Source organism: Drosophila hydei, unplaced genomic scaffold, assembly GCF_003285905.1.
Source record: "Drosophila hydei strain 15085-1641.00,03,60 unplaced genomic scaffold, DhydRS2 tig00000358-arrow-arrow-pilon, whole genome shotgun sequence".
Classification (NCBI taxonomy): domain Eukaryota; kingdom Metazoa; phylum Arthropoda; class Insecta; order Diptera; family Drosophilidae; genus Drosophila; species Drosophila hydei.
The window spans coordinates 452,485-478,730 of NW_022045716.1; the positions used below are offsets into that span (position 1 = coordinate 452,485).

The following is a 26,246-nucleotide window of genomic DNA, read 5'->3' on the forward strand; positions in this document are numbered from 1 at the left end:
GCAACTATTATCGTAAAATTACTTGTAGGTAAACATCGCAGCAGACTAATCGATATTTTTGTCATCCCTAGCCCCACCTTGCAGTTGGGTGTGTGCAACGAATTAATTTGTTTTTCAGTTGTTTATAGTGCGTTAAGCTAGTTATTTTTTTATATTGTAAATAAAGTGCCTTCACAATGCGTAATTTGGGCAAACAGCAGTCGCAGGACACCACCGACACGAGTGTGGAGAAGGGCGACTATCCGCGTGCGACAAGTGAGTGACGCAGCCAACGTTTGTTGTTTATAGTTGAGTAAATAACTTATGTGCTCTTGTTTGTGTGTGTGTGTGTATAGATGGAGTCGTATTTGGGGCAATTATTACCTTTGCCAGCTTTTTTGTATTGATGATGTCCTTCTGCTCACCCTACTGGATCGAATCGTATGAGGAGACGCGCAGCAGCTTCAAAAACATGGGACTCTGGCAATACTGCTTCAAGAACTTCGTCTATCCGAACTACCAATTCCCCAAGCAATTCACGGGCTGCCATTTGATCTTCTCACATGTAAGCATGCACGCATAACTTCACTTAACTGAATGTGTTGAGTGTACTAAATGTTGACATTCTAACTAATTGTTAAATGTTGCTGTTGCACTAAAATCTGTAATAGCCTGATATTATTAAGTGTTCTAAAAGTAGAGCTTGCTCATATATAGCTTCACAGTACTAAATGTGTTGAGTGTACTAAATGTTTACTCTAAGCCTATAATATTACTAAAAACAGCATTAAACTGATAAAAATGCTATGGCAAAAGCGTACCACTTGTTGCACTTCACTTATTCTATAATATTATTGATCACATAATACTACGAAATGTGATAAATCTACTAAATGTTGCTTTATATTGATATTAGAATGCCTACTAGTACTAAATTTACTCATTGTGGTTTTCTATTGCTCTAGGATTATTATGTGATACGCGAATATCTGCTGCCTGGCTGGCTGATGGCCGTGCAGGGCTTTGTAACGATGTCATTTATCATAGTCTTCGCTGTGCTGACGCTGCTATCGCTCACTATCATTCGACTGCCTTTGAAGCCTGTGCTGCAGTACGAATGGCTGCTCGTGCGCATGTCCTACATAGGCACAGCCGTCTCCTGTAAGTAGATCGAGTTTCCATATATACATATAGCTAATCAGTATGCTTAACCTCTGTCAATTGTAGCGCTGTTCATGTTCTTGGCCGTTTGCATCTTTGGCGGCTGTGCTTATCGACGTGATTGGCTGATGTATCCGAAATTTAATGTGCTTGGCTGGTCGTACGCTCTGGCCGTGGTCACCTTTATGCTATTGGGTCTGGCTGCTCTCATACTACAGCGCGAAGCTCGTCAGGCCTACGAGGCACGCGGCGAGCAAAAGAATCTGGTGATGCAAATGGAAATGCAGGAGCCCGGCTATCAGCCACCGCGTCATCATCATAGCCAGTCGCGCAGCCTGCAGGGCTACATATAGTTGGCAACTAAAGACAGAAGCGTTATATATTCAACTTAACACTCAACTCGACTTCGATTCAATTCCATTTACAAGCCGTCCAAGCAGAACCTTTGCTGCAAACTGAATCTCTTCTTTTTTTATTTTAAACTAAGTGCCTTTTGGAATTTGTAGTGCAAATTTTGTTTAAATATTGTAGACTTAGCTATATCTGCTATATGTCAGTCTAACAACCGTCCTTATATATATATATGTATATATATAAATATATATATATATATATATATATATATATACATATTGTAAATCTGTCCAATTTGTCTATCAAATCAAAACTCGAATTCATACAGTTTATGCATTTATCTCTATTTACATTGATTGTATCTATAGATCTGCATGTAACTTGTATCGATTATATATCTATATATATTTATATATATATATATTCTCGATTTAAACATATCTATTTATACACACATATCCAAACATTTACTGTAAGTGCAAACAAAGTTTTACAACAAATACAATTCACAAAAACAATTGCAATTTTGATCGGTTTACTGACTCTGTTCATAGTTCTATTTGATATTTGATTTGATTTTTGATATATATAGTTGGTATATGAGTGTGTCATAAAACCATATTCTCCCTCTCGCTCTATCTGTTTTCCTTATCTGACCTCTGTCGTAATATTACTGATAGTAAAAAAACAATTGCCAATTGGAACTCTCGAACAACTCGATGCCTCCGTCCATGCCCATCGCGTTTTCAGTTTGAGCTACGCGTTGACTAAATTCGGTTGTGACACAAACAATAACAAACAGAACGAACTTAACTTCTTTTCTTTGTTAACTACTTTTTTTTTGTTTTGGTTTTGTTCTTATTGTTTCCTATGTTGATCTGAACGTTATAATGCGTGGACTGCTTTATCTCTGCTGTTGGCTAGTTGTTTCTGGAGAAATTTGTAAGATAAACAGTTCCAAGAATCAAATCTATACACACACACACACACACACATGTGTACATCTATAAATTATATATTACTAAATGAGTGTCAGACTTGGGCGTCGTCATAGCTAGCGGCGCTCTTTTCGTAACGCAATCGCTTGGATATGTCGTCTCTCGCTCTCGCTTTCTCCCTTTCTCTTTCTCCTACCTCCTACTCTCGCTCTCTTTCTTGGTTTAACAGTAGTTGTTTATTTATTCTCTTTCGCTCTCTATGATTCTCCAACGTTCACTTTCTCATATTTCTTTCTGCCTGTCTCCTTCCTCTCTCTTTCATGCCCTTTTCTCTCTCTGTCTCCCTCTAAACCTCTTTTAAGAATATAGATTAGATATCAATATTTATCCATCTTTCTTTTCTCTCTTTCTCACTGTCTCTCTCTCTCGCTCTTCTCCTTTTCTCAGACTCTTCGCGCTTAGCCATCTTTCCCGCCTCTCATTCCCCATTCCCCATCTCCTCCTCCTCCTCTCGCTGTCTCTCTCTCCCTATTGCATTTGCCTATATCTATGATGATTCATCATGGTTTCCTAGGGACTTTCCATGCGGCAATTAGTAGAGTATTTTGAGAACCGTTATCTATCTCGCTCTCTCACTCTACACCTTATGTAGCCTGCATATTAGTGAGATCTGCGTAAAGAAGAGAGGTGAACGTATAAAGGCCCATATTCATGTCTCAGTTCGAGCCACTCCCCAGGTCTCTAGAAGGGCAAAGGGAGATCATAGAGAAGTCCCATTATCCAGCTGGCCTACAGCTTAGCCAGCAACTTACTCCTCAGTTTCTGGAGTGGCCTTTAGTGGCAAGAGTAGAGAGATATATTGCATACGATAGATGATAGACAGCCCTATCTACGGAGATATCTGCTCAGTCTTCAAGAGTATTCCGACTTCGCCGTAGCGTAGATAAGTGCATGCCTTGATTGTTAATCATCGGCTGTGTCTTGTCTTGCTGCTGTGACAGAGCGGAAATTGACGTAAAGAAAAAAACTAACAAGCGTAATAGATACGGCGGCAAGGCCAAAGGCAGCGAAACTTTGCGAGACAGCGAGACAGCGGGCTTTTGATTACATGACTCGACAAGTGCAATAGGAACGACACTCGCTCCCCCTCCCTCCCTCCCTCTATCTCACACACTCTTGTAACTACTTCACTAATCTCTTTTACAGATGCTCAGCTGCCCGAATCGCGCATCATCAATGGAACTGTGGCCAGCGTCTCAGACACGAAGCATCTCGTTTCCATCAGGCTAAAGAAGAACGATCGCAACTTTGGCAGCGGACACATCTGTGGTGGCTCCTTGATAGGACCCAACAAGGTCCTAACAGCCGCCCACTGTTTGTTCAAGTGAGTAGGCGGTGGGACTTTAGGCACTATAATGAAGCTCTAAAGGAATTATAGAAAATGCAATACTATGGGATCTATAGAGAGAGAGAGAGAGAGAGAGTGAGAGAGAGGGGGGAAAGGAGGGAGAGAGAGAGCGTGGGAGCGAGGGTCTCATAATATCCACTCGTCTTCCTTATCCGCTTTTCCGCAAATATAAAGTAGAAGCCTTTGGGAAATAAAGGAAAATCCTCTGGTATATATAGATAGCTAATGCGCTTTATATACTTAAGCCCAGTATAAATTATATAGAGAAAACCCTGATGGATAACCATTACCTCCAAGCGTCTTATCCGCATATACATCTATACAAAGAAAGCCATCTGAAAAGCGTAGAGGAGTAGACCTTGTGGACGACCTGACATATATAACCCCCTCTGTCAACCTTCTAATTACATTTCCCGCTCCGGCTTACCTTATCCGCAGCACCTCAAAGAAGCGCTATCGAAAGGCAAAGGAATTCGTTGTCGTGATGGGCACACTCAATCGCTATGAGCGCAACACTGGTACAATTGTTTCCGATGTCAGCTCCATTGCCTACATGAACACATTCACCACGGATAGCATGCGTGACGATGTGGGCGTCATGTTCCTGCGCACTGGCCTGCCCGTTAACAGCACCCATCCGACTGTGGCGCCCATACAACTAGCCACAGAGCCGACGCCTTCAGGCGTTACCTGCCAAGTCGCCGGCTGGGGACGCACTGAGCAGGTGAGCGTAGGATATGTATTCATCTTATTCATCTTATCCATCACTTATCCAGCTATTATACAGCTTATCCCATAGCTCTCCAACTTATCACCCATTATTGCCCATCTTGTCAAGGTACTCTTATGGCTTATCCATCGGATTCACTATTCCATTGATCAGCTACCGGCTAATCCCAACAATTTATCCATCTTTTTTAATCCCATTGCAGAACACGCTGTCGAATGTTCTGCTCACTGCCAATGTGACCACGGTTCGCCATGCAACCTGCGCCACAATCTATTCGGGCAGCCTGCTTCCAGGCATGCTCTGCGCTGGGCGGCTGCGAGGTGGGACGGACTCGTGCCAAGGCGACTCCGGCGGACCCCTGGTCTACGAGGGCCGTGTCATTGGCGTAGTCTCTTGGGGCTATGGCTGTGCTGAGCCGGGTCTGCCTGGCGTCTATGCGGACGTTCAGTATTACCGTCAATGGATCGAGGAGCGTAACGGCAGCTCCGCTCTGACAGCGCCAAGCCTTAAGCATTTGCTTGCATTGTCGCTCGGCTGTGCCGTTTGGCTGTGGTCAAAAAGAAAATAAAATATGTTCTAGTAGTAGTTCGACTAGTTCATGGGTTTACATTAGCTTTAAGACGTCTACTGGCGTTCCGAATTTTCGGATAATATATAGTCGGATATCCGGATAACAGTTGCGAACAGATATCCGAATAGATGAATGACTGCCCTACAATTGTGGATACCTATTACCTCACCCAACTGGCTGTTGCAGATTGCTTTCCGGATAATCGAAAATCCCGACTAACAGTTATTCAGACGCTTGGCCGAGAATGTGGGGATTTTTAGATTAGCTAGAATTTGCAGAGGTTTTAATCAACAAGCAACATTTATTTACAGTCAACACACAGATAAACGAGTTAACGGAATAAAGTTTTTAATATTTACGGTAAGGATAACCGGATGCCCTGTTTAGTTGGTGCAAATAGTTTCCTGGATAGCCGGATGGTACTTCCAGCGATTGCTTCTTTCTAGCTCCGTCTACCAATTAGGGAAAAGTAAACGGATCCATTTAGAAAGTTCGAATTGTTATCCGGCAACCCGGACAGCCTTAGCAGTTGCAGTTGCGATTGCGTCGAGGGGTATTCCCATTGGGTTGATGCAGCCTAACCACATCCGGGCCGTAGGCGATGTTGGGCAGTCTCCGGGACTGGGCCATCAGCAAGGTGAAATCACGATTGCAGACAGCATTCTCAATCCGCTCCATAACACGGCCAACGAGCAGCTCCACAGCCTGCTGAATGTTGGCCCCAGTGCAGGCGCTCGTCTCGATATAGGGCAGACGATAGCGTTGAGCCAGAGCGGCGACCTGCTCCCGGCTAACGACGCGCAACTGCAGCAAGTCACATTTGTTGCCACAGAGCACTACGTCCGGGTCTTCTGTGTAGGCGTGCATGCGCAGCTGTTCCAGCCAGTTGGTGATCTCCAGAAACGACTTCTGGCTGGTCAGATCGAAGATGAGCAGAAAGCCCATCGCATCCCGATAGAATGCCGTTGTCAGTGAACGGAAGCGCTCCTGTCCGGCCGTATCCCAAATCTGCAAATGGATGCGATGTCGTCTGCCACGCGAGCTGTAAACCTTTGAGAGAGAACAAATAGATAGGAGATTCGATTGGGAGGGAGCTAAGAGTGATGCGAAGGCGCTCTCTCACCAGCCGCTTCTCGCGAAAGTCGATGCCAACGGTCGATATGAATTGCGTGTGGAATCTTCCGTCTGTGTATTGGTAGAGCAGGCAGGTCTTGCCCACGCCGGAGTCACCGAGCACCAGGAACTTGAGCAAATAGTCGTAGTCAATGTTGGCGGTCGTCATTCTGCCAACAGCTGTCCTTCACCATTCCAGCATTCTGTTAACAAGAGCGAAATGGGAAAACCCTGCTGTCACAAGAACAGTTTCCATGGAGTCTGCTTTAGTATTTACTGGACTGGTTCTATGGGATAGAAGGAGGGAAAGGGAGACAGGGTGACAGAGGGAAAGAGAGAATGCCAGAAAGAGAGGGATACACAGAGCCAGAGAATAGAAGAGAGAGAGAGAGAGGGAGAGAGAGAGAGAGGGAGAGAGAGAGGCGAGAGAAAGAGAGAGGCAGACGAAGGAAAGAAAGATGAGAGAAAGAAAGATAGAGAGGGAGCCAAAGAGAGAGAGAAATACAGACGACCTACTATTTACCTTTCGGATAAATCTTTGCTAGAGCAAAAAGGAACGAGAAGAGCAAAGAGAAAGAAATCTGATGTCCACAGGAGCGTGAAAAAGAGAGGTTACCCCAGCTGTCCTTTAGGCTATTTCCTCTTAACGAAAGGAAACACCAAAATGGTTGCTGCTACAACAAAAAATAAATAAAATTAATAGTTGCAAGCCGGATAAGACTTTCAGTGAGAGAAGGAGAAAGAGAATGCAAGTTTCAGGAACTGCTGTCCTTCAAGTCAGGTAGCGGTCAAGCTGCGAGGACAAACATGACTGAGAGCAGCAATTTCGGATAAAGAAGAAAAGGATGGAGCAGACAGGAGGAGAAGGAGATACGAAGCTGTTGGCAAAGGGAGGAAGTAAGGGGAGAGCAGGGTCCGCTCGAAGGCAGAGCGGAAAGTGACCCAGCGCACGCTGCCGTCAAATATGTCCCAAAGAACAAGGCAGAGAAGGACCAAGGAGGGAACAGCAGACAGAGGTAGACAGTTGGGAAGCTGCTGTCAAATATTTGCAAACTCATTAAATCTAGATTTATTGATTTTCTGTCTGTAGCGCCCGAAGCGCCGGCTTATGAAGTCTATATTCAAATGTAGATTGAATATGCGTATGGAAATATGTTCTCTAGCTGTATGTGTGTGTGTGTGTGTGCGAGTGTGCGTGTGTGTCTCTTGGTCTTGTATCGAAGGTGCTTTCGGCAGCTGGGGGTGGTGGGAGGAGATTGAGGCTACGCTTTGGCACGCACAAAAGTTAATTCAAAAATTTCAAAGCAAAAGGTATTTCCGAATATTGAATGCCCTGTCATAATGAGGGCGTACGCATTGCGGGCGTGGCAGACATGCCCAGACGCTCAATGTAAAGCGGCTTATGTTGGATCGCGTGGACTGCAGATGAAGCTGGAAGCTTAGCGTGGCTCAAAAATAGCAACATTAGAGACCGAGAGAGAGAGAGAGAGAAAGAGGGAGGGAGCCAGAGATAGAAAAGGCGGGGAAGTAGCAAATGTTTCTAAAGGCAAGTGAGAGACAAAGGGACGGGCTTTCCTTTTCAGCAATTCGAAAGGCGAGGCAGAGGGAGAGGAAAGCGGGCAGCGAGAGGAACAGAAAAGGCGAAGGAGGGATGAAAGGCAGAGGACAGGGGAGCTGGGATTGCTGAGCTCTGCGAGACAAAAAGCGGGAGAGGTGTAGAGAGAAGGGGAGAGAGAAAGTCGCAAGGAACGAGTGCTTTGAGGCGCGGTGTTGGCTTTTTAGGCAATATCAAATGCTAAGGAGAGAGGGACAAAGCGGGAAAGCGAGGAAACCTCATACTGCGCTCCTTATTTCTCTAATACAATAAGCAAATGCAGCTTATTAAGTAAAATTATGTTTTTCCTAGGCAACTAATTAGCAAAGAGCTTTGTGTGATTGCAGCAGCAACAGCAGGGACATAAGGAGAGGGAGAGAGATGGGTAGAAATTAAATGTACATATGAGTTCGAACTACAGTGGATGCTCGGCTAAGAAAAACAGCTAGCCAAAAGCTTAGCTGCTTACTTGGTTTTTTTTAGTTACATTTTTTAAAATTATTAAAGACTAAACTAAATTTACTCTGACTTAAATATGGAAAATAAAAGTCAAAACCAATGTCAAGTTTCACTAAAGACAACATCTTGCGGGCCTCTGCTACTTACTCAAGAAAATTAAGAAAATATGAAAAATAAAATTAGTAAAAATAAAACTATATAAAAAAATAATAATTATAATTCAATTCAATATTCAATTTGAACTCAACATAATTTTTGGCGAAAAACGTAGCACAGTTTTTGGCGCTTAATTCTTGATAGTTCGTAAAACTCTTACTCAAGATGTAATTGTGTTGGTTGTCCGCTAAGTAGCTTTCACTGTAGGAAGGCGTTAGCATACACGCACACATACATACATGTAGATACATAAGTAGATGGGATACAAGTGAGCTGCACGTGTGTGTGCATGAGAGTGCCCGCAATTAAATAGCCAATGTATGTGTGTTATTGTGGGTATGTGATTTGTTGTGTGGCTACTTGTTGCAATTGTTGTTGGCATTGAATGCGAGGACGCTTGAGCAACTCTACACGTGTAACTGAATATGTGTAACTGTAGCTGTGTAGCTGTATGCATGTGTGCGTGTACCTGTGTGCGTTTGTGTTCGTATAAAAATAAGACACAGCTAATTGTGTTATGTGCGTGAAGGAGGCACAGTCAGCATAACTTACCTGGACTACGCATTGTAAATTTAAGAATTAAGCATTTACTTCAATTGTGTAAATGTATTTCCGTTATGATATGTTGGTTGGCGCGTAAATTCAAATGATTGTTTCGTTAATATCCGAAGGAAAAAACAAAAAAGTTACACTATTTCAATTGATATGTGGATGAGCTACTATGGCTAACAGTTATTTTTAGCACGTGCGCGATTTGTTTACAGTGCCGAGATACAGCATCTACAGCATCACAGACAGGACTAATGGAATGCGGTGCGTGGACAAACGCAAACTGTTTGGACCAAAAAAAAGCTTCAAAGCTGTGCGCGGCAGCCATGCCCAGAGATGTGCGCATAGAAAGCGTTCGATATTATCGATATTAACGATTACACTATTATTGTAGGAAATGCGGCGCCAGTAATGCCTGCAATGTATATCAAATTAATCGCATGCAATACGATACTTAGCTATCGGCCAGTCAATTGCTCAACAATCGATTGATTTTGTAATGAGTTCTTTTTGAATTTTTGAAATATAAGCTTAAGCAGCTGCTGGCCGCCCAAATATCGATAGGCCGCAAAAGGGCGCACATTTTAAATTTGTTTAATTTATGAGTATGAGCAACAGCGGCTGCTAATTTATTTTAATTCCTTTTTTTTAATGATATTTGATGTTTAATTAACAATGTTTTTATATTTTTATTTTTCTTTTAAGAAAAAAACACTTAGTTTTTAAGATTCATGCTGTAAATATTAAATTTTGTTTTGCTTTCTTTCATTTCATAATTTCTTTTCCATAGCAGATTTTTTTTTGTTATTTTGCAGCTAAATTGGATTTTTTCTCATTTCATTTTTATTTAATTTTTTTTAGGTTGTGATTCTCTTAGTTTTTTTCTACAGCTGACATCAAGTACATTTTTGCTCATGATTTTGCTTATATGCGTTTATTTTATTTTATTTTTCTTTTTTTGACTGTATTTCTAGGTTAAACATTTAATACGAAATCATGTCTATGAAAATACAGCATTCATAAATGTGTATATATAAATATATATATATATATATATATATATATATATATATATATATATATATATATATATATATATATATATATATATTCATACATATATAATTTTATATATAAATCTATATACCCTTTTTAATGCTTTGCAAATGTGAAACAAAAAAGTAAAATTGAAGTCGAAGCTTTGTTTTTTGTTTCGTTTTTATATAGTACATGTTTTAGACAATACAAATACAGATGTTTTGCATATATTAAAAAAAAAGTTTCATTTTAGGAAAAATTAAAAGTAATTTACATTTTGAATAGAAATATGCTAAAAACCCATAAACTGCATTAACAATGTGTATATATATGTGTGTGTGACTGGATGTGTGTGGGTATTTTTTTCTTAATTCATCAATGTTAATACAAATTGATTGAATGTTCTTTCCTTTTCCAGCTTATGCACAAGCATATCGCCAATAGAAGAGCATGTGTATGTATGTATGTGAGTGTGTAGACAAGCCGAAGCATTTGCTTGTGTTAGTTGCAGAAGTGGTTTCTGCCTAGTTATTCTCTTATAGGAATTTTGCAACAGCACAAATACATTTGTATTATTTATTCTTATTACTTTTTTATTATGTTTATTACAGTTAATGTGTATGTATGTATGTACTTTTGTTTTTTTACTTGGCAAATGAACCGTTAGCAAATCCAAAATGACTTTAAAAGTAAATGCAAGTGCAATAAAACAATAAAATAAATTTTAAATATAACTTTTACACCGGCAGACAGAAAAACAAATGCCTTTCCCCTTTCCTTTCCACAAAAAACCATTTATAAGTGAGTGGGCGTGCGTGCGTGTGTGTGTGTGTGTGTGTGTGCATATAAATATATGTATCATGTTTGTGTGTGTGTGCTGAGGCCATGCAGTGAATATTGGTGTAAGCAGCAACAACGCACGCGCAACGCCGCAATCAACATAACTGAATTACAGCGTGTGAGTTGAATATAACAATAAGAGAGTGAGAGAGAGCGAGACGGCATGCTAAATACTGCATGCATATGATCGACTTGCTGCTAGCTGTTTGCCGCGTGAACGGCAGAGAGAGACAGATTGTTAATGAATGAGTGTATTGTGACGTCTCTTAACGGTTCGCGACAGGATTTGTTATTTTTTGTTTTGTTTTGTTGTTGCTATTGCTTTTTTACTTTTGCGATGCAATTTGCATTTTTGCTTACGGTTATTTTTGTTTTTCTTTACTTTAACAATTACGTTATCTAAACACGTGTCCTCTATGTGTATGTGTGTATGTGTGTGTATATATGTTTACATAATTTTGGTAGTTTTCGATGGCCAAAACAAATTACAAATTTATTTCTTGCTCATTTGAATTTATATTGTGGGATTTGTTGTTGCAGTATGAACATAGTATAACATAATATTATTTTTAAGTTCAAATGAGCAAATATATGAACCAATGATTGAAGGTTTAGAGAATTGCCACAAATGTTTGTTTTTGCTTTTTCCTTTCTATGTGGCTGTTGCGGCTGCTGTTGTGTTCGTTGTTAATGTTGTTTTTGTTGTTGCTATTGTTGTTATGGCATTTAGAGCAAAAACTTGCCCAGCAACAGACCCAAAAAGGCGGCAGCAATTGCAATGGCTATATAAAAGATCGGAATCTGTTTCTCAGCCAGAACTGGAGCATAGGGCTCATTGATTTGCTTGGCGGCCGGAGAGCTCCGATAGCGTGTGACTTGATCCTGTATTAAAAAGAATAGACAGAATAGAATAGACATATATATATATATATATATATATATATATATATATATATATATATATAATATACAAGGCCTTTGCTTACCTTCAAATGTAGATTCTCTTTTCGCAGTTCACCGTTGAGGTCACGTAGCTCCCTAAGTTCAGCCGTCAGGGCTTCGGCATATTCCGCATCGGATAAGTTCGATGACTAAAAAAATTGATGTGAACTAATCGATGTCTTAAATATTTCACACACACACAAACAGACATACCATTACAGTGGACGCCACAGTTGCATCGCTCTTCAGCGCCTCGCCAGAGCTGAGAGATGCCGGCGCATTGCTGCCCCCACTGCCGCCGGCACTGGCAGAACCGGCACCGCCTACGCCGCCGCTGGCACTATTATTCTCTGGATTCGCCTCGATGGGCGGCATTTCGAATACGCACTTAAGCTTGGCATCCATAAGCTGTTCCGGTTCCAGTTCCTTCCACTGAAATCGTAATTAAAAGAAGGCAAATGAAAGAGAGATACAGCTGAAAGGGAGTCCCATCTGCTTACCAACTTGTTTAAATCAGTCAAATCGGCATCGGGCGGTGCCAGCACACTTTGCACCATAAACTTGTGCTTGTTCTTTTCCTGCTGATCGTACATGAAGGGCTGCAGGCAAACTACAGGCAAAACCCAAAAAGAAAAACGAGATAAGAAAATCATGCTTATTTTAAGACGCATCACTTTACTCACTTTCCACCTGCGTCGTGCGATAAGACGGAATCTTTCCAATATTTGGACGCACACAGTAGCGCTTCGGAGCGGTGGTCTTGATTTTGAAGACCAGTGTCCTGACCGATTTGTTTTTCAAGGTCATGATTGTCACCACTGGTCGATTGAATGGACCTGCAAGATTGATAAGAAAATAAATATTTTAGTATGTATGTATACGTAAGTATAGTTGTCAACAATGTCTTTAGTTTCACTTGACAACAATTATTTTATTATTAATATTTATACAAAAAAGTGCGATGCACGCCCACTGTCAATAGAATTGGACTTCATTTTGAAATAAGATCCCGTTGTAGCTTGCTGTTGTATTATTTCTCTATCGCTTTCCCTGTCCTGCCTTTAATATCATCTTTAAAATTTTCTAACAACTAGTTTGGATTTCACTTTAAGTCAGATCCCGTTTGTTTAGTATCTTTACTCTTTCGCGCTCCCTCTTGCCCTAAATATCCTTATTAAATTTCCCTAACAAGAAACCCACTCGCATAAATGCATAAGCGTTGTCCTATTGCGTCATTCCAATTGGGTATATTAGCTATGTGCGAAAGCTGTTTTTGTGTGCTTAAAATATTTGATGATTTCGTAAGCTGTTTGGCTTCATGCTTGTTCATGTGAGCTATGGCTGGGTTTTCGTTTTTTAAATAATCCAAGTATATAATGTCTAGCAGTATATAGACAGAGTCCGATGATTTACTTGTCAATATAGAATATTCGCACCTAACCTCATCAAGCAATTGCATATTTCTTCTTATAGGGTATTTTAATGTTTGTGCACTTTAGGGCCATCATTTTGGCTTCTCATGTCAAATTAATTGAATTAAAAGCAAACACGCACGTAGCAAAGCAAAGCAACAAAACTTTTTTGGTGATTCTGATTTGGTTCTATTTTGAAGGGAAATTCATTCAATAAGACAGCCGTATGAGTGTTATATAGGCCACGTATGTATAAATATATATGTATGTTTGTGTGTGGACAATCTGTCACCGATGATCGTTGGGGAAATAGTTAACGGCAGGCGACACATGTATGCATATGCGTATGTATATATGCGTGCTTATATACATATATATGTAATATGCGCTAACACATGTTCAGACATGTGCACAGTGGGTAAAAACGAACTACGTGGTCAACATAAGAGCCAAGTGTCCATCTTATATAGCTTTTACTGCATGACGGTCCACTGTGCGCGCAACACAAATCAAAGTGTGCTGTCATATGCATTGTTGTTGCCATTTGGCCAAAATTCAAGTAAAAGAAAAACAAAAATGGCTCATGAAAAGCTGTATAAAAATAAAATTTTAGCCAAAAGACAGACGGACTGACTAAGGCAACGGCAAAGGTTTCAAGGGAGAGAAAGAGCGCGCGCGAACGCAGAGAGCGACCAAGAGCGGCGGCGTTTCCAAAACGAAAAAGACGCCACGGCCGCTGCCGCTGCTGGCAGCAACATGCCAAAACAGCCGCACACACGTACCTTCAAAAATATGTCAAAAAAAAAAAAAACAAAAGTAGAATAAGAAAATAAAAAAACTAATACAACAAAATTATTGATAAGGTGTGTAGAAAAAACGCACAGTGCAAAGTGAATAGGAGAGAGAGAAACATGTCGGCAAAAGCGGCCCTGTGTCAGTTGTGTGTGTGTGTAGGTGAGTGCGTGTGAACTTTGCAGTTTGCTCATTCGACCGCCGCAATTGACCAGCGGCAATGTTTACAATACGCATTCAGCTTGCCCATCGCTGGCTACAAAAAGTGATCGATATGCCGCCACTCACACGAGAGTGGCCTTCTCTTTGTCAAGTCCAAAACAAAACAAATGCAAAATGCAAATGCATAAATGCAGTTAAACACGTACATATGTAGCTGGTACTGTTGCCGCTTCTTCTTCTAATACAAATTCACACAGGTAGACACACATATATATGTATATATAATATATTGTATATATATATATATATATATATAAATATATATACATATACTTACCAACAAAGCGCAACTCATGCTCTGGCTCAATTGACAGCGGAGCTTCGAATTGTGCTGTTTTATTCATTTTTTGTGGTTGCTGTTGTGCTGCCGCTGATAATAACTATATAGTTGTTACCGATTCCTGTCCGTTCTCAAACTTGCTGCTGGTGCTGAAGCTTCCTGGCGAATAATAATGAAATAAATGCAATTACTTATGATTACATTTTTGCTCACTTACGTTTTCTGTGTCTCTCTCACTCTCTCTGCGTGTCTGTGTGTGTGTTCCTTGCGCTATTCTGTTTCGGTTTATGGAAATACTTTATAAGATTCGAATTCGAATTTTAATTCGGATTCTTTTTTTTTAGCTTAGCACACTTTAAAGATTTTTGACTCGACTCGACTCGACAAATTTTGCTTTCGATTTCGCTTGTTTTTTTTCTTCTTCACTGCGCTTCACGTCGTCGTCGCTCGTTCTTGTCTTCGTCGTTGCTCTGGTTGTGTTTGTGTGTTGTGTGTCTGTGTGGCCACCAAAAATATCGGTAAATGTATGCGCAAAAAAAAATTAAATACACGAGGTTGCTGCGTGCGAAAAAACCGACGATCAACGTGTGTTGTTTGCAATTCACGCGAGCCGCTAAATATGCAACGTGTGTAAAATAAATGTTTGGCTTTCCTCACTGACTACGTTAATTCACGCACTTTTGCTTCCGTACTTTTCAGCAGCAAAATTTTCGTATGCAAAAAATCCGTCACCGCCGTCATGCATGTATGTACGTCAGACGCATGCGTCAGCCACATAGCGTACCAGACCAGCCGGCATTTCAAGTTGCCAGATCAGCGTAAAAATAGTGCGTGCAACATCTTATTCGATATAAGTTTGCAGCGAATTTAAATTCTAAATGACCACTAAAATAATTAATGAGCAATTTGTTTTCCAATAGATTCATATAGAATATATCTTTATTGACATATTTCTGTTCTGTTCTATTTTTTGTGTTTCCGTATTTATTGAATGGATTTTTTTGTTAATTCGTTGCAACCCTGTGTGCAGTTGGCAGTACGACGGCGAATTCAAGGAATAGCGTAAAGTCCGACACTGCATCCCTCTGCCGACAAGGTGGCAACATATCAACGGCGAATTCAGCAACAATTCACATCACATCAACAATTCGCCATCATTTGAATTATGTATTTATGTTCATCTATTATATATTTCTTTTTATATAATGTGTCTTATGTATATATATGTTTCATTCCAATTTAATTACTGGTTATCATAACAGCCCTTGTTGCGTAAGCGCGAATCCAATGGCGCCATAATTTAAATTCCTACTGACAATGTGTAAAAATGTGAAAAATTAGGTGTAATTAATGATGCATAACATTTAGTGAGGTGTTAGGGCTAAAGTTTGGCTAACGTATTGAAGTATGAGTGATTTGCTCGTTATGCCACTTGGTCGAAGCAAAATTTTCAAATTCGGAATTGCGGCGAGCAAATTTTCGGGTTTACGAATGTTGGGTGTGCGTAAAATGTGCTCAATTAGACGCGGATAATCGCTTGGCTTGGCATGATCAATCAGTTCACGATTGAGCACCTGCATATAGCACTTAAATATAAAACTATATGCATGGTGGGCCTTTGCCGAGCCCAATTTGTTCACATGTTCTGCAATGCTCTGCAAAACAGCTGCATCCAAATGATGACGAATCGAGCTGCGCAGCAATTGGATTGATTCCACAGTCGATGAGTGACTAAGCAGCTGCAAGAGTTGAGATTTAGTACATTGGATATAGTATGCGCGCCCTAGCTTACTCTGGTATATTCGCTTACGGAACGCTTCTCTTCCATCAACAGGAGCAGCTGCTCGTCTCGCCACAAATCTTTGTGCTTCACCTTTTGAGCAATCAGCGAGCGCAAACACCCACGCAACTCTACAGGGAATACAACAGTTAGGCAATTGAACATTTAGTTTGTCTACCTGTTACCCACCTGCATTGCCGGTTATAGCTCTGGCCACATATTTTATATAGTACTTCATAGTTAGGTCCAGAGCTGCGATGCGCGTTAGATGAAAATGCTCCAACTTATCTCTTAGCTGATCCATGCTTAGGACTATCTGAGACACTAGCTGCCAGTTGCAGCTTCTGTTATTGTTAAACGAATTGTGCATAATTATTTGTGCCTTGGCCAGCTGCAGCTGCTGGCGAGCGCGACGTATGTCCTTCGTGACATTCGAATGGCTCTTGCCACTTGTCTTCGACTTGGACTGCATCAGTCGATTGAGCTGCGAACGCTTTGCCTTCAACTTATCCCTGGCGCCCTTTAGCAGCTGCTGTTCCACAGCATCCAGCTGCAGCAAGATGAGCAAAGTCTTCTCCACAGCCGCATAGTTTCGGGCCGTTGTATAAGTGGCCATGGCCGAGCTCAGGTCGGCTAAGAATCTCTCCTGACTCTGCTTGAAGGGCAGCTTCTGTTGCTGCAGCATCAGAGCCGGAAGTGGCATGCTGCCGCTCTGCAGCAGAATGGGCTGCTCATAGAGACGCAGCAGCAACTCCGACGAGGCTGTGGCATACCGCGAGTTGGAGCACGAGCACAACAGCTGCGCGTCGTTGAACAGACTCTGGACAGTCGCCTCTAGGTAATACATCGAGTGGGGCATACAACGCTTGATAATTCTTAAATAGAGAGAAGCAAATCTGGAGTGCTTCATGGCCAGTTGGGCAAAGGCCAGCCAGGTCTCGTGTGGCTGCTCGAAGCATAGATCCAGAAAGGTATTCATCGGGAAACTCTCGTTGCAGTAGCTCAACTGATTATAGAAATAGATTCGGCGTGCAACATATTGTGGCAACACAAACGAGAAACGTTCTAGCACCTGCAGTTGATCGCGCTTCTCCAGCAAGTGCAACTTTTGCTGGGCATTCGTGATGCTCTGATAGATGGGCAGCAGCAGCGAGTGTATGAGTTCGCCATATGGAGCATTCATATCCTCCTCCTCATCGTCATCATCATCATCTTCATCTTCATCCTCATCTTCATCGTTATCACCTTCGTCTTGCTCCTCGGCATTAGCTAAGCTTGCATTGCTCACTGTATCTAGTTCCATTTCCTCATCCTCTGCTTCCAGCTTTGGCTTTGACCCATTTGTTACGTGTTTCTGCTGCTTTTGCTCACTTGGCTGTGCAGAATCCGCCTCCATGAGCTCAGGTGCCGGCTGCTTGACAGATTGCTTCATCGGCTGCTGCTTCTGGTCGGCTTCATTCGGCTGCTCAGCGACATCGTCCAATTTATCCTTCTTCGGCTCCGGCTCGGAGTTCTGTTCCTTCCTCTCATGTTCTTGATCCTTCTTCTGCTTTTGCAGCTTCTCATTTGCTTTCGGAGCAGAGCTGACGTGGACTTCCTCCTCATGCTCTCGCTTTACCTGCACTGGAGACTCCTGTGTCTGCTCCATTTGCTCATCCTCCTCCTGCTTCTTGTCATCGTCTTCAGCTTTCTGCAGCTGCACCACTTGGCCCAAATGCTCCAGCATTATTTCAAGATGTTTTGCATTCAGGAAACGTTTGTGCTTAGCCAAACTCTCGACACACTCAGCGTTGCCAAAGCAAATGGACCTCGATAGCAGCTCGTCCAGCGCCTTAGCCAGCTGCTCATCATCCACTTTACCCGATTCGCCGTCCAACAAGCTGAGCAGCTCACCCAGGCTCAAGGCAGCCAAGCACTGCTCGAAGCTCTGGGCGCCATCTATAAAGTTTGTTAGCTGCGAATTGAGCGAGTGATTGAAGAGCAATTCTTGCTCCTGTTGCCCAGCAGCCAGCAGTTGGGTTACCTTCAGGCACCTGTTGCACACCTGCGCCTGTAGATGAAACAACAGCTGATCGGAGGGAAACTCCTGCCAGCTCATATAGGTATCCACGCTGATTTGCTGCAACAGCAATTGGACTACATCCATTAGTTTGTTGCCAAAGATTTGCAGCTGTTGCTGAGTTGTTGGCAGCAAGTCATTGACCGATTTCATGGGCGATGAATGCAGCTCATATATTGATATATAGTTGGGTGGCTCGGGCAGCTCTTGCAGGCTGCTCAAGATCTTGATTAAGACGTCGAGCAGCATGCACATTGCCTTACCCAAATAACGATTGCGTCGTCCGCTGCTGGGCAGAAAGCTGCGCAGACGCTCCTCGTTGAATAGCAAATGCCGCTGCAGTAGTGCCAAAGAGTTATCGATGATCGGCATCGAGTATCGATAGCAGATTGCATTAGTGACGGCATTAAGAGCACCGCCAATATATGGCAATGCCTCCATCTTGTTATCCACTAGATGATTCAAGACATTGTTTAAACAATCAAAATATTGAGCGGTCAGCCAGGTCGGAGCATAGGCTAAAAACTCGAAGAGAAACTCCTGGAGGCCACAGATCAACGCAACGCTCACAGTCACCAGCTGTGTCAACGGCTCCGGCAGCTGTTTGAGCAAATGCACAAACTGCGGATTCCATGCAGCCAACTCCATCTCCTTCTCCTTGTTGCCCATCGAGCTATTCAATAGCAAATACATTAATGTGCCGCGCAGCTTATCTATATCGCCTGCTGCATTCACTTTGACCTGCTGCTTCTGCTCGGCCTTAATCGAGTGCTTCTCCTCTATAACTAGCTCATGCTCCAGTAACACTTGCAGCACAATTTGTGCCACATTCTTAATTTGCTGCTCATTGCCTAAAAATGGCAAAAGGAAAATTTACAATGTGCAATAATTCAGTTGTTAAACAAAAACTTACCACTAACGTAATTGAAGCTGTGCAATGGCTTCACATTTGTATGATAGTAAGTTAGTCCACTGCGCAGTTGTTTGAACGCCTCGCAATTGTTTAAAGCGCGCAAATCTTGCATTTTCAAGCCGCTCTGCAATGCAAACGCCAAAACAATAATTGAAGAAAGTTCGCCGCACGCAAACAATACAAAAATAGTTACACAAATTAAAGACGCACTTTACAAATTAATAACTAGTGTATGAAATCACAACTGCCTACTTGGTTCGACACTTTCCATCAAAATGTAAAACAAATGCTTTCATTTATAAAACATTAAAATTGCGCACGCATTACAAACTCAGTTAAACAAAGTGGTTCTGGTTTGGATACGGCGTTAGCTTAACTGAATTCGCCGCAGGCAAAAAATGAAAAATAGGTTACACAAAAGCGATAATTTTTCAGTTTCTTAATACACCATGCTTGATTGCTGCGTGGATCAAATTAATTTGTAATATTTTACTTAAGTGTTTTTTTTTAAAGTTCATCAATTTCATAGAAAACAATGTCAGCTGCGCAATTCTGTTAAGTGCACGATTGTGACGTCATAATTGCATAAATTCGAGCAGCAAACAGCTGTGCAGCTGGCTTGCGGTATGAGACAAGTTCCAATAAGAAAACTGCCATACATTTCTGAACGCATAAAATGAATGCATTATTATACATGTAATCTGGCTTGTATTCATACAGTCTAATATTGTTTTCATACAAACAAAACCAGCTGCGCAATTACGTATCTGCAGATTTTTGACGTCATCAGCTCGCCAAAATTTTGTATTCGATACATTTAAGCGGCAAACAGCTGAGCTGCAGGTGGCGGCAGGCGATTATTGACAATAAGAAAAGGGCCGTCGTCTATCGGGCGGCCGTAACGCAAAGGCAAAACCGCGATACTACGCTGCGAAGAGCGTGTGTGCAACGGGGCAGACGATAGAAAAGAACAGAAATTGGGTCAAACACAATGCAAATGGACACTAGGTAAAAGCTAAAGCACTGCCAGAGACTGCAACATTTGGACGACTCGACGACAGCGCAGTGACTGCAGTTGGTTACCATGGAGTTGCGCGAAATGCGCGCCGCTGCCAACGCTAACAGCGGTGAACTGGGCGGCATTTGCATTGGCAGCTCAGCCGAAAGTGGCGTCCAGCGTATGCCAACCAAAGCGGATCTGTTCATGGAACAGCTGAATGCGACAAATGCGAAGAAGGTGGCGCTGCTGCTGGTGCTTGGCTTTGTGCTCTACCATGGCCTGCTCAACTGGAACTATGGTGCGTTATCGATTCTTTTTGGCCTATCGGAAATTGTCAAATACCGTTTGATTTCGTATTTTCTAGGCAGCGACTCCTGCCAGTGGCTGTTGTCCAAGGGTCGCTTCAAGGGCGACAACGAATGGCAGCCATACGGCTGCATGATGCACAAATACACATACACGTGAGTTTATACCTCTCAATACCCTGTAACTGTATTTTGGTAAGCCCTTTGGGGTTCTTCAAAGCAAACCATTTCTTTGATGTCAATATTTATATATATATCGGTATCGGTATCGATATCGATATTCCTCTATAGTTGTAAAGTATATATGGGGAGAAGTTGTATATATACACTTGAATCAGTTCATTAAATTTGGTACTCGGTCTTCTATTCTCAATTTACAAATTTTTTAATCAGTGCTTCTTGGCAAATCAAATGTATCAATTTGCAGCTTGAATTTCTTGGCGATCTCGCAATTGTCTAAATCTGTGCTACAATAGTAATCGAGTTTCTCGCAATCGATAATTATCGGTATGTCTAATGACCCTTATCATAACTGGGCTCTGTGTATGCTTTAGGGTATTTAAATATGATGGATGGCCAAATATACCCACTAGCACTTGTCGGCGTCCCCGCTCAATGGCTGATTCACCAAATGACAAATTCTTATCGCCTCACATTTCATTTGCATCTTCTTCTTTTGTAGCGACACGCGACGTTGTCTACGCTATTTGGCATTTTTTGGTAACAAGAACAATTTCGTCTTCATCGGAGATCAAAGCGTGCGACTGCTGTATCAGAGATTCGTGGAGCAGCTGCAGCTGCCCCGATCGAATGAATACGACAACAATGGCTCCACCTCGTCAAATGGAACACGCTTCGAGGATAAGAAGCTGCACATGCTGGCACAATATATACACGCCGAGGAGGTGAGTCCGGCACTGATCGATCGTCTCTATCAGCTGGAAATGGATAAGCGACTATCCTCGGTCTATGTGCTGGGCTTGACCTATAGCCAGCTGCTGGCTGGGAATGTCACGGAGGAGCTATTGCACCAATATAGCATTAATCTAACGCTGCTCGTGGCCCCGATTCACCGTCTGGTGGCACAAACATCGCGGGTGCTGTGGAAGCTGGCAGAGCGCGTGGACGAGGAGAAGTTGCCAGTGACGTGGAAGTTGGTGCTCAACGAGGACATCGATCGTCTGAACAATGTGGCGCGAAATGTCTTTCGATATACGGACGCAAGTGTATGGGAGTCGGCGTGGCATATAGCCAATGGCCTGCTGGACAATGCCATCGAGGGACATCGGCTGAGTGCGCACGGCCAGCGGCTGGAGGTGCAACTGTTGTGGAACATGTACTGCAATGACCAGATGAACTACAATGATGGCACCTGCTGCAGCAGCGCCGAGCCACATACGAGTCTGCAGATAGTCTCGTATGCTCTATTCGGTGTTTGCATTGTGCTCGTCTGTGGCATGTGCCTGCGCCGTTGGCTGCTTCATTTGCGTGGGCAAACGCTCTATGTGCCGCTGCAGCAGCACCAGCAGCAGCAGCAGGAGAGTCATCCGAGGGGTCAGTCGTGTCACCAGAGAGATCCCTCGCACTCCTTAACCTTGCTCATCAGCGACTATGGCACACCGTTGGTAGCGCTATCTCTGTTGGGCTTGATTCTCGCCTACTTCTATCTATGCGATCGAACGAATTTCTTTATGAAAGAGAACAAATACTATTCGGAATTCAGTTTCTGGATACCAGTGGCCTATGTCTTCGCCTTGGGCCTCTTCTTCACCGAGGAATCGGGCTTCACGAAAGTCTTGAATCGTCATCAAACGGATGAGCTGCGCGGCTGGATATTGTTGGTGGTGCTCATCTATTACATGACGGGAGCTCAACGGATTCTACCAATTCATATGCACATCAAGCTTCTAATATCTGGTTACTTCTTTCTAACGGGTTATACGCACTTCACGGACATCTGGCAAACGGGCGGCAGTGCCTCGATGTTTGTGCGCTTTTTCCAGGCGATGTTTCGCCTCAATTTCTTATGTGTTTTGCTGTGCTTCTGCATGAATCGTCCATATCAGTTCTATTACTTCGTGCCGTTGCTTTCATTTTGGCTATGCGTTATCTATTTCGTACTATCGTTGCCGCCTCGGATCACCTGCGCCTCGGTCGATGCATATCCCCTGCATTACCTCTATCTGGTGTGCAAGTGTATTGGATGCCTGGGCGTTATAACGGTCCTCTTCATGTCGGAAGTTTTCTTCGAACGGATCTTTGTGACGCGCCCGTGGAAGGCGCTGTTCGTGACAACCGACGATGACATTCACGAATGGTGGTATCAGTGGAAACTGGATCGATACACTGTCACCTTCGGTATGATCTATGCCGCCTGCTTTCATATTGCCCAGAAGTACAGCATCTTCGATGATAACAATCACGGCAATCTGTTTGCCCGTCGCACCTCGATATCGGTGACACTGCTCGCACTGCTGGGCGTTGGCATCTACACGTCCTTTTCGTTTCTGTGCCGCAACGTTCAGAACTGTGAGGAGATACATTCGTATATTTTGTTCATACCTATTATCGGCTATGTGGTGCTCCGTAATATTTCGGGCATCCTACGGACGCGCTATTCGACATTCTTCGCCTGGTTCGGCCGCATTTCTCTGGAGCTGTTCGTATGTCAATATCACATTTGGCTCGCAGCCGATAGACATGGTGTCCTGGTGCTATTGCCCGGCTTCCCCACACTCAACATGATCATCACGTCGTTCATATTCGTCTGTGCCTCGCACGAAGTGCAGCGCCTTACGCAGATCCTCCTGCCATATGCCGTGCCCAACGACTGGCGTTTGGTTATGCGCAACTTGGTCATCTTTCTGATTGTTCTCGTTCCGGTTGCCAGATCGGACGGCATGTTTTAAGTCACTGCCCCACATACCTTGTTCGTGGTGTCAAGCTCGGGGCATATGTGAAGGCCAAACCCTCCATGTATTCCCTTATTCATATTAATCACAAGTGAATACCTTGTATTTGGGCGTGTTTGTTTGTATATCCCTTCACAATGATGTGAGAAGCTAGCTTTAAGTACATTAATATAGATAACACTCTTGCACTTATGTATACCCCTTCTTAAGTCTTAGCCAGCTAGTGATCTGACGATCCGCAATTAAATATTAGTGTACCAGCTGGGTATATTAGTTTTCTTTGTGCAAATTTGATGCAGACTTGGAAATGTCTCAGAAGCTTATTCACTTATCGGTCAAGAACGTATATTATCTGTAAAACAGAGTATCGTGCAGTCGTTTTGCATCAAACACTTTTAAAATCTATCCCATTGTAAACTTTCTATTATTTAAATGTAGAACAGAGTATCGTGCCGTCGATCATATATATTTAGAAAGCTACATAACAATAAGATCTGAATGTATATTTAAACAAAAATAATTCATATTTGCAATGTCGATAATGTTATTAATGTAAAACTTAACTTAAAATATTTTAACAAACAAAAAAAAGAGTATTTTGCAGTCGACGAAATGTAATTACATCATTTCGCGATAATAATCTTTCCAAGTTTTTTTTCTTGTTTTCCAATGCTATTCCAATTCTACGTACTTAAAAATACGCCCACACACACTCGGACACAGACACACACACGTATATAAATTACGCTTTAGATTTAGGCAAACAAAAAAAGATGATATATTTAGCTTTCATAATTGCACAAAATTTACTTACTTCAAAGAACGGAGAGAGAAAGAGTAAACAAAAAATGTCCATCTCTCGTGCAGAAGCAAATTAAGATGGCCGCCATTCGCAAAGGGAAATTTGCGTGGAAGTCTTGCCTTGCAAAAATGTCCTTTGCCAACGGCGAGCGCAGCGAATTACGAATAACGAATTACTTAAGAGCGAATAGGAGAACAAGAGTAAGAATCTTAATATTTACCTATTTATGAAACAAACAAAAAAAGCGCACATAAGTCAAGTAACCTCAAAATGCAAAAGCAAGCTAAAAACCCTCGACTGGATGCTGAGAGCTTCAAGCAAGTTGTCTTACAGCAGCAAGGCCGCCATCTACAAGGCAATAGTTGTCCCAACCTTCGTATATGGTATCTCCCTATGGGGCTCCTCGGCGAAGACTACAAGGAACAAAATTCAGACCCTGCAGAATAAAGCACTACGCAGATGGACTGGAGCCAGCTGGTTTGTAAGAAACTCAGTCTTACATAGGGATTTAGCAATTCCCACAGTTGCTGAACTCATTGGGCGACACAGTTCAAGATACGCGGACAGACTTGCAGCGCATCCTAACCATCTCGCAAGCAACCTGGCTATAAACAACAATAGGCGAAGACTGAAGAGATCGCATCCTCTAGACAATATTAGAACTAATTAAGATAGTAGCTACAAGTGCAGAATAATTGGCATATCTGCCCTCCCATTAGTTAAGGTTTAGAGCTAAATGCGCTATAGAGTCTAAGACAATAAGCTGCAACAAAATAAAGAAATAAAAAAAAAAAAAAAAAAAAAAAAAAAAAAAAAAAAAAAAAAAAAAAAAAAAAAAAAAAAAAAAAACAAATTGAAAGAACTTCAGATAATTTAGAAATTGATCTGAACGCTTCGGCTGTTGAACTGGAATGAACGAATCCCAGTAAAGAATTCGGAGACTGTCAAAAAAAGTTAGCCCAAAATGGAATATTAGAAATGGAACGATAAAAACGAGAAAGTGGAACAAAGAGAATTCCAATTATGTAAACCTAAGTTAAGGTTAAAATAACAGAAATATGTTTCTCTGTATGTAGATAGTAATAGCAATAATATATATATATATATATATATATATATATATATATATATATATATATATATATATGTATGTGTGTATGTAAGCGTATGTAAGCGAATTTGTCACAAAAATAAATACGCGCATTGCTTAAGCCTTGATAAATTGAAACAAAACCTTAATAATGTATGTGTGTGTGTATGCCAAAGGAAACTATGAATTCGCCGTATGTTAAATGCTTTTGATCGCTGTGAATGTCACATAAATGCCCGCATTGCTGAAGTCCTGAAAAATGGCGTAGACAGGAAAATAACAAGAAGCAACAGCTGTAGAAAGTTAAGTTCATGTGAAGAGCTTGCCGTGACGTCACTCGCCTAATTAGAGGCGTGACCTCTTTGTCGCTGCGTCCTTTTTAAACTAATTGAGACGGCGACGCAGCCCGCTGCTAATAATATGCTGCCCTTGTTGCTCACCTGGACTGCGCGATGGCGATTGCGACTGAGGTTGCGAACACGATTGGGGTAGTGGTCAGAGTGGGGCGGATCATAACGCTAGTTTTATATAGATTCTATGTGTTATGTGTAACGTTAAATAGAGGGCGGCTTAGTGAGCAGTAGCAGTGTGTAGTTGCCGTTTCACTTGCTTCACTAATTTCACACGCAGTGAGAAAAGGATAGAGAGCGCAAAGAGCTGCAGAGCTATACAATATGCATGTATGTGTGTGTCGTTGTGTGGGTGTGTGCGTGAGTGTGACAATTGCATTGGTATTGCAGCTTCATTGTCATTCGATATATTATATATGTACAAACGCATGTTTGTATTTGCGGCGCAGTTTCTGTGTAGTGAATATGCATGGATATACATAGAACTATATAGATAC

At 42.1% G+C, this 26,246-nt stretch overlaps 6 protein-coding genes across 17 annotated transcripts; 3 read left to right on the forward strand and 3 right to left on the reverse strand.

Moving 5' to 3' along the window:
• Positions 1-47: 47 nt before the first annotated feature.
• Positions 48-1,705, forward strand: LOC111600578. Its single transcript, XM_023316803.2, has 4 exons — positions 48-255; positions 336-544; positions 945-1,140; positions 1,207-1,705. Exons 1-4 carry the CDS (start codon positions 177-179, stop codon positions 1,491-1,493), a joined length of 771 nt encoding a protein of 256 aa, XP_023172571.1. The 5' UTR covers positions 48-176; the 3' UTR covers positions 1,494-1,705.
• A 551-nt stretch (positions 1,706-2,256) lies between these two features.
• On the forward strand, positions 2,257-5,502 carry LOC111598637 (trypsin alpha-3). 5 transcript variants are annotated; one of them, XM_023314017.2, is made up of 5 exons: positions 2,257-2,436; positions 3,639-3,816; positions 4,279-4,564; positions 4,640-4,678; positions 4,773-5,502. In XM_023314017.2, exons 1-5 carry the CDS (start codon positions 2,385-2,387, stop codon positions 5,136-5,138), a joined length of 921 nt encoding a protein of 306 aa, XP_023169785.2. In that variant the 5' UTR covers positions 2,257-2,384; the 3' UTR covers positions 5,139-5,502. The 5 variants fall into 5 exon arrangements, with proteins under 5 accessions (XP_023169785.2, XP_023170031.2, XP_023169870.2 ...); XM_023314263.2 differs by having other exon boundaries at positions 4,617-4,678; positions 4,773-4,891; XM_023314102.2 differs by lacking the exon at positions 4,640-4,678.
• Positions 5,503-5,507: 5 nt separating this feature from the next.
• Positions 5,508-9,280, reverse strand: LOC111598940 (ras-related protein Rab-27A). Of its 2 annotated transcripts, XM_023314537.2 has the most exons (4): positions 9,016-9,280; positions 6,778-6,928; positions 6,265-6,457; positions 5,508-6,191 (listed from the first exon to the last, which is right to left on the reverse strand). In XM_023314537.2, the coding sequence occupies exons 3-4, from the start codon at positions 6,421-6,423 to the stop codon at positions 5,664-5,666; spliced, it is 687 nt and encodes a 228-aa protein (XP_023170305.1). In that variant the 5' UTR covers positions 6,424-6,457; positions 6,778-6,928; positions 9,016-9,280; the 3' UTR covers positions 5,508-5,663. The 2 variants fall into 2 exon arrangements, with proteins under 2 accessions (XP_023170305.1, XP_023170228.1); XM_023314460.2 differs by lacking the exon at positions 6,778-6,928.
• A 1,235-nt stretch (positions 9,281-10,515) lies between these two features.
• LOC111596324 (vesicle-associated membrane protein-associated protein B) lies at positions 10,516-15,347 on the reverse strand. Of its 3 annotated transcripts, none has more exons than XM_030224104.1 (7): positions 14,756-15,347; positions 14,536-14,693; positions 12,516-12,668; positions 12,333-12,442; positions 12,046-12,264; positions 11,877-11,981; positions 10,516-11,772 (listed from the first exon to the last, which is right to left on the reverse strand). In XM_030224104.1, exons 2-7 carry the CDS (start codon positions 14,600-14,602, stop codon positions 11,617-11,619), a joined length of 810 nt encoding a protein of 269 aa, XP_030079964.1. In that variant the 5' UTR covers positions 14,603-14,693; positions 14,756-15,347; the 3' UTR covers positions 10,516-11,616. The 3 variants fall into 3 exon arrangements, with proteins under 3 accessions (XP_030079964.1, XP_030079963.1, XP_030079962.1); XM_030224103.1 differs by having other exon boundaries at positions 14,536-14,697; positions 14,756-15,345; XM_030224102.1 differs by lacking the exons at positions 14,536-14,693; positions 14,756-15,347 and adding an exon at positions 13,033-13,172.
• Positions 15,348-15,763: 416 nt separating this feature from the next.
• On the reverse strand, positions 15,764-24,530 carry LOC111604954. Of its 5 annotated transcripts, none has more exons than XM_023323634.2 (5): positions 24,322-24,530; positions 19,291-19,414; positions 16,508-19,228; positions 16,331-16,449; positions 15,764-16,277 (listed from the first exon to the last, which is right to left on the reverse strand). In XM_023323634.2, exons 1-5 carry the CDS (start codon positions 24,361-24,363, stop codon positions 15,903-15,905), a joined length of 3,381 nt encoding a protein of 1,126 aa, XP_023179402.2. In that variant the 5' UTR covers positions 24,364-24,530; the 3' UTR covers positions 15,764-15,902. The 5 variants fall into 5 exon arrangements, with proteins under 5 accessions (XP_023179402.2, XP_023160319.2, XP_023159501.2 ...); XM_023304551.2 differs by lacking the exon at positions 24,322-24,530 and adding an exon at positions 19,543-19,645; XM_023303733.2 differs by lacking the exon at positions 24,322-24,530 and adding an exon at positions 19,501-19,645.
• LOC111593427 (N-acetylneuraminate 9-O-acetyltransferase) lies at positions 20,155-24,171 on the forward strand. Its single transcript, XM_023306579.2, has 3 exons — positions 20,155-20,588; positions 20,655-20,751; positions 21,278-24,171. Exons 1-3 carry the CDS (start codon positions 20,375-20,377, stop codon positions 23,502-23,504), a joined length of 2,538 nt encoding a protein of 845 aa, XP_023162347.1. The 5' UTR covers positions 20,155-20,374; the 3' UTR covers positions 23,505-24,171.
• Positions 24,531-26,246: the final 1,716 nt, after the last annotated feature.

Coding starts and splice junctions, on each gene's coding strand:
- LOC111600578 (XM_023316803.2), top strand. CDS start 177: ATGCGTAATTTGGGCAAACAGCAGTCGCAGGACACCACCGACACGAGT. Junction 545..944: donor GCCATTTGATCTTCTCACAT/GTAAGCATGCAC, acceptor CTATTGCTCTAG/GATTATTATGTGATACGCGA. Junction 1,141..1,206: donor CATAGGCACAGCCGTCTCCT/GTAAGTAGATCG, acceptor TGTCAATTGTAG/CGCTGTTCATGTTCTTGGCC.
- LOC111598637 (XM_023314017.2), top strand. CDS start 2,385: ATGCGTGGACTGCTTTATCTCTGCTGTTGGCTAGTTGTTTCTGGAGAA. Junction 2,437..3,638: donor AGTTGTTTCTGGAGAAATTT/GTAAGATAAACA, acceptor TCTCTTTTACAG/ATGCTCAGCTGCCCGAATCG. Junction 3,817..4,278: donor GCCGCCCACTGTTTGTTCAA/GTGAGTAGGCGG, acceptor CCTTATCCGCAG/CACCTCAAAGAAGCGCTATC.
- LOC111598940 (XM_023314460.2), bottom strand. CDS start 6,423: ATGACGACCGCCAACATTGACTACGACTATTTGCTCAAGTTCCTGGTG. Junction 6,192..6,264: donor ACTTTCGCGAGAAGCGGCTG/GTGAGAGAGCGC, acceptor TCTCTCTCAAAG/GTTTACAGCTCGCGTGGCAG.
- LOC111596324 (XM_030224102.1), bottom strand. CDS start 13,162: ATGAACAAGCATGAAGCCAAACAGCTTACGAAATCATCAAATATTTTA. Junction 12,669..13,032: donor ACGCTTATGCATTTATGCGA/GTGGGTTTCTTG, acceptor TCAATCTTGCAG/GTCCATTCAATCGACCAGTG. Junction 11,982..12,045: donor CTGTGGCGTCCACTGTAATG/GTATGTCTGTTT, acceptor CAATTTTTTTAG/TCATCGAACTTATCCGATGC.
- LOC111593427 (XM_023306579.2), top strand. CDS start 20,375: ATGGAGTTGCGCGAAATGCGCGCCGCTGCCAACGCTAACAGCGGTGAA. Junction 20,589..20,654: donor CCTGCTCAACTGGAACTATG/GTGCGTTATCGA, acceptor CGTATTTTCTAG/GCAGCGACTCCTGCCAGTGG. Junction 20,752..21,277: donor ATGCACAAATACACATACAC/GTGAGTTTATAC, acceptor CTTCTTTTGTAG/CGACACGCGACGTTGTCTAC.
- LOC111604954 (XM_023323634.2), bottom strand. CDS start 24,363: ATGGACATTTTTTGTTTACTCTTTCTCTCTCCGTTCTTTGAA. Junction 19,415..24,321: donor TTCTCTCTCCGTTCTTTGAA/GTAAGTAAATTT, acceptor TTTGCATTGCAG/AGCGGCTTGAAAATGCAAGA. Junction 19,229..19,290: donor CAGCTTCAATTACGTTAGTG/GTAAGTTTTTGT, acceptor TGCCATTTTTAG/GCAATGAGCAGCAAATTAAG.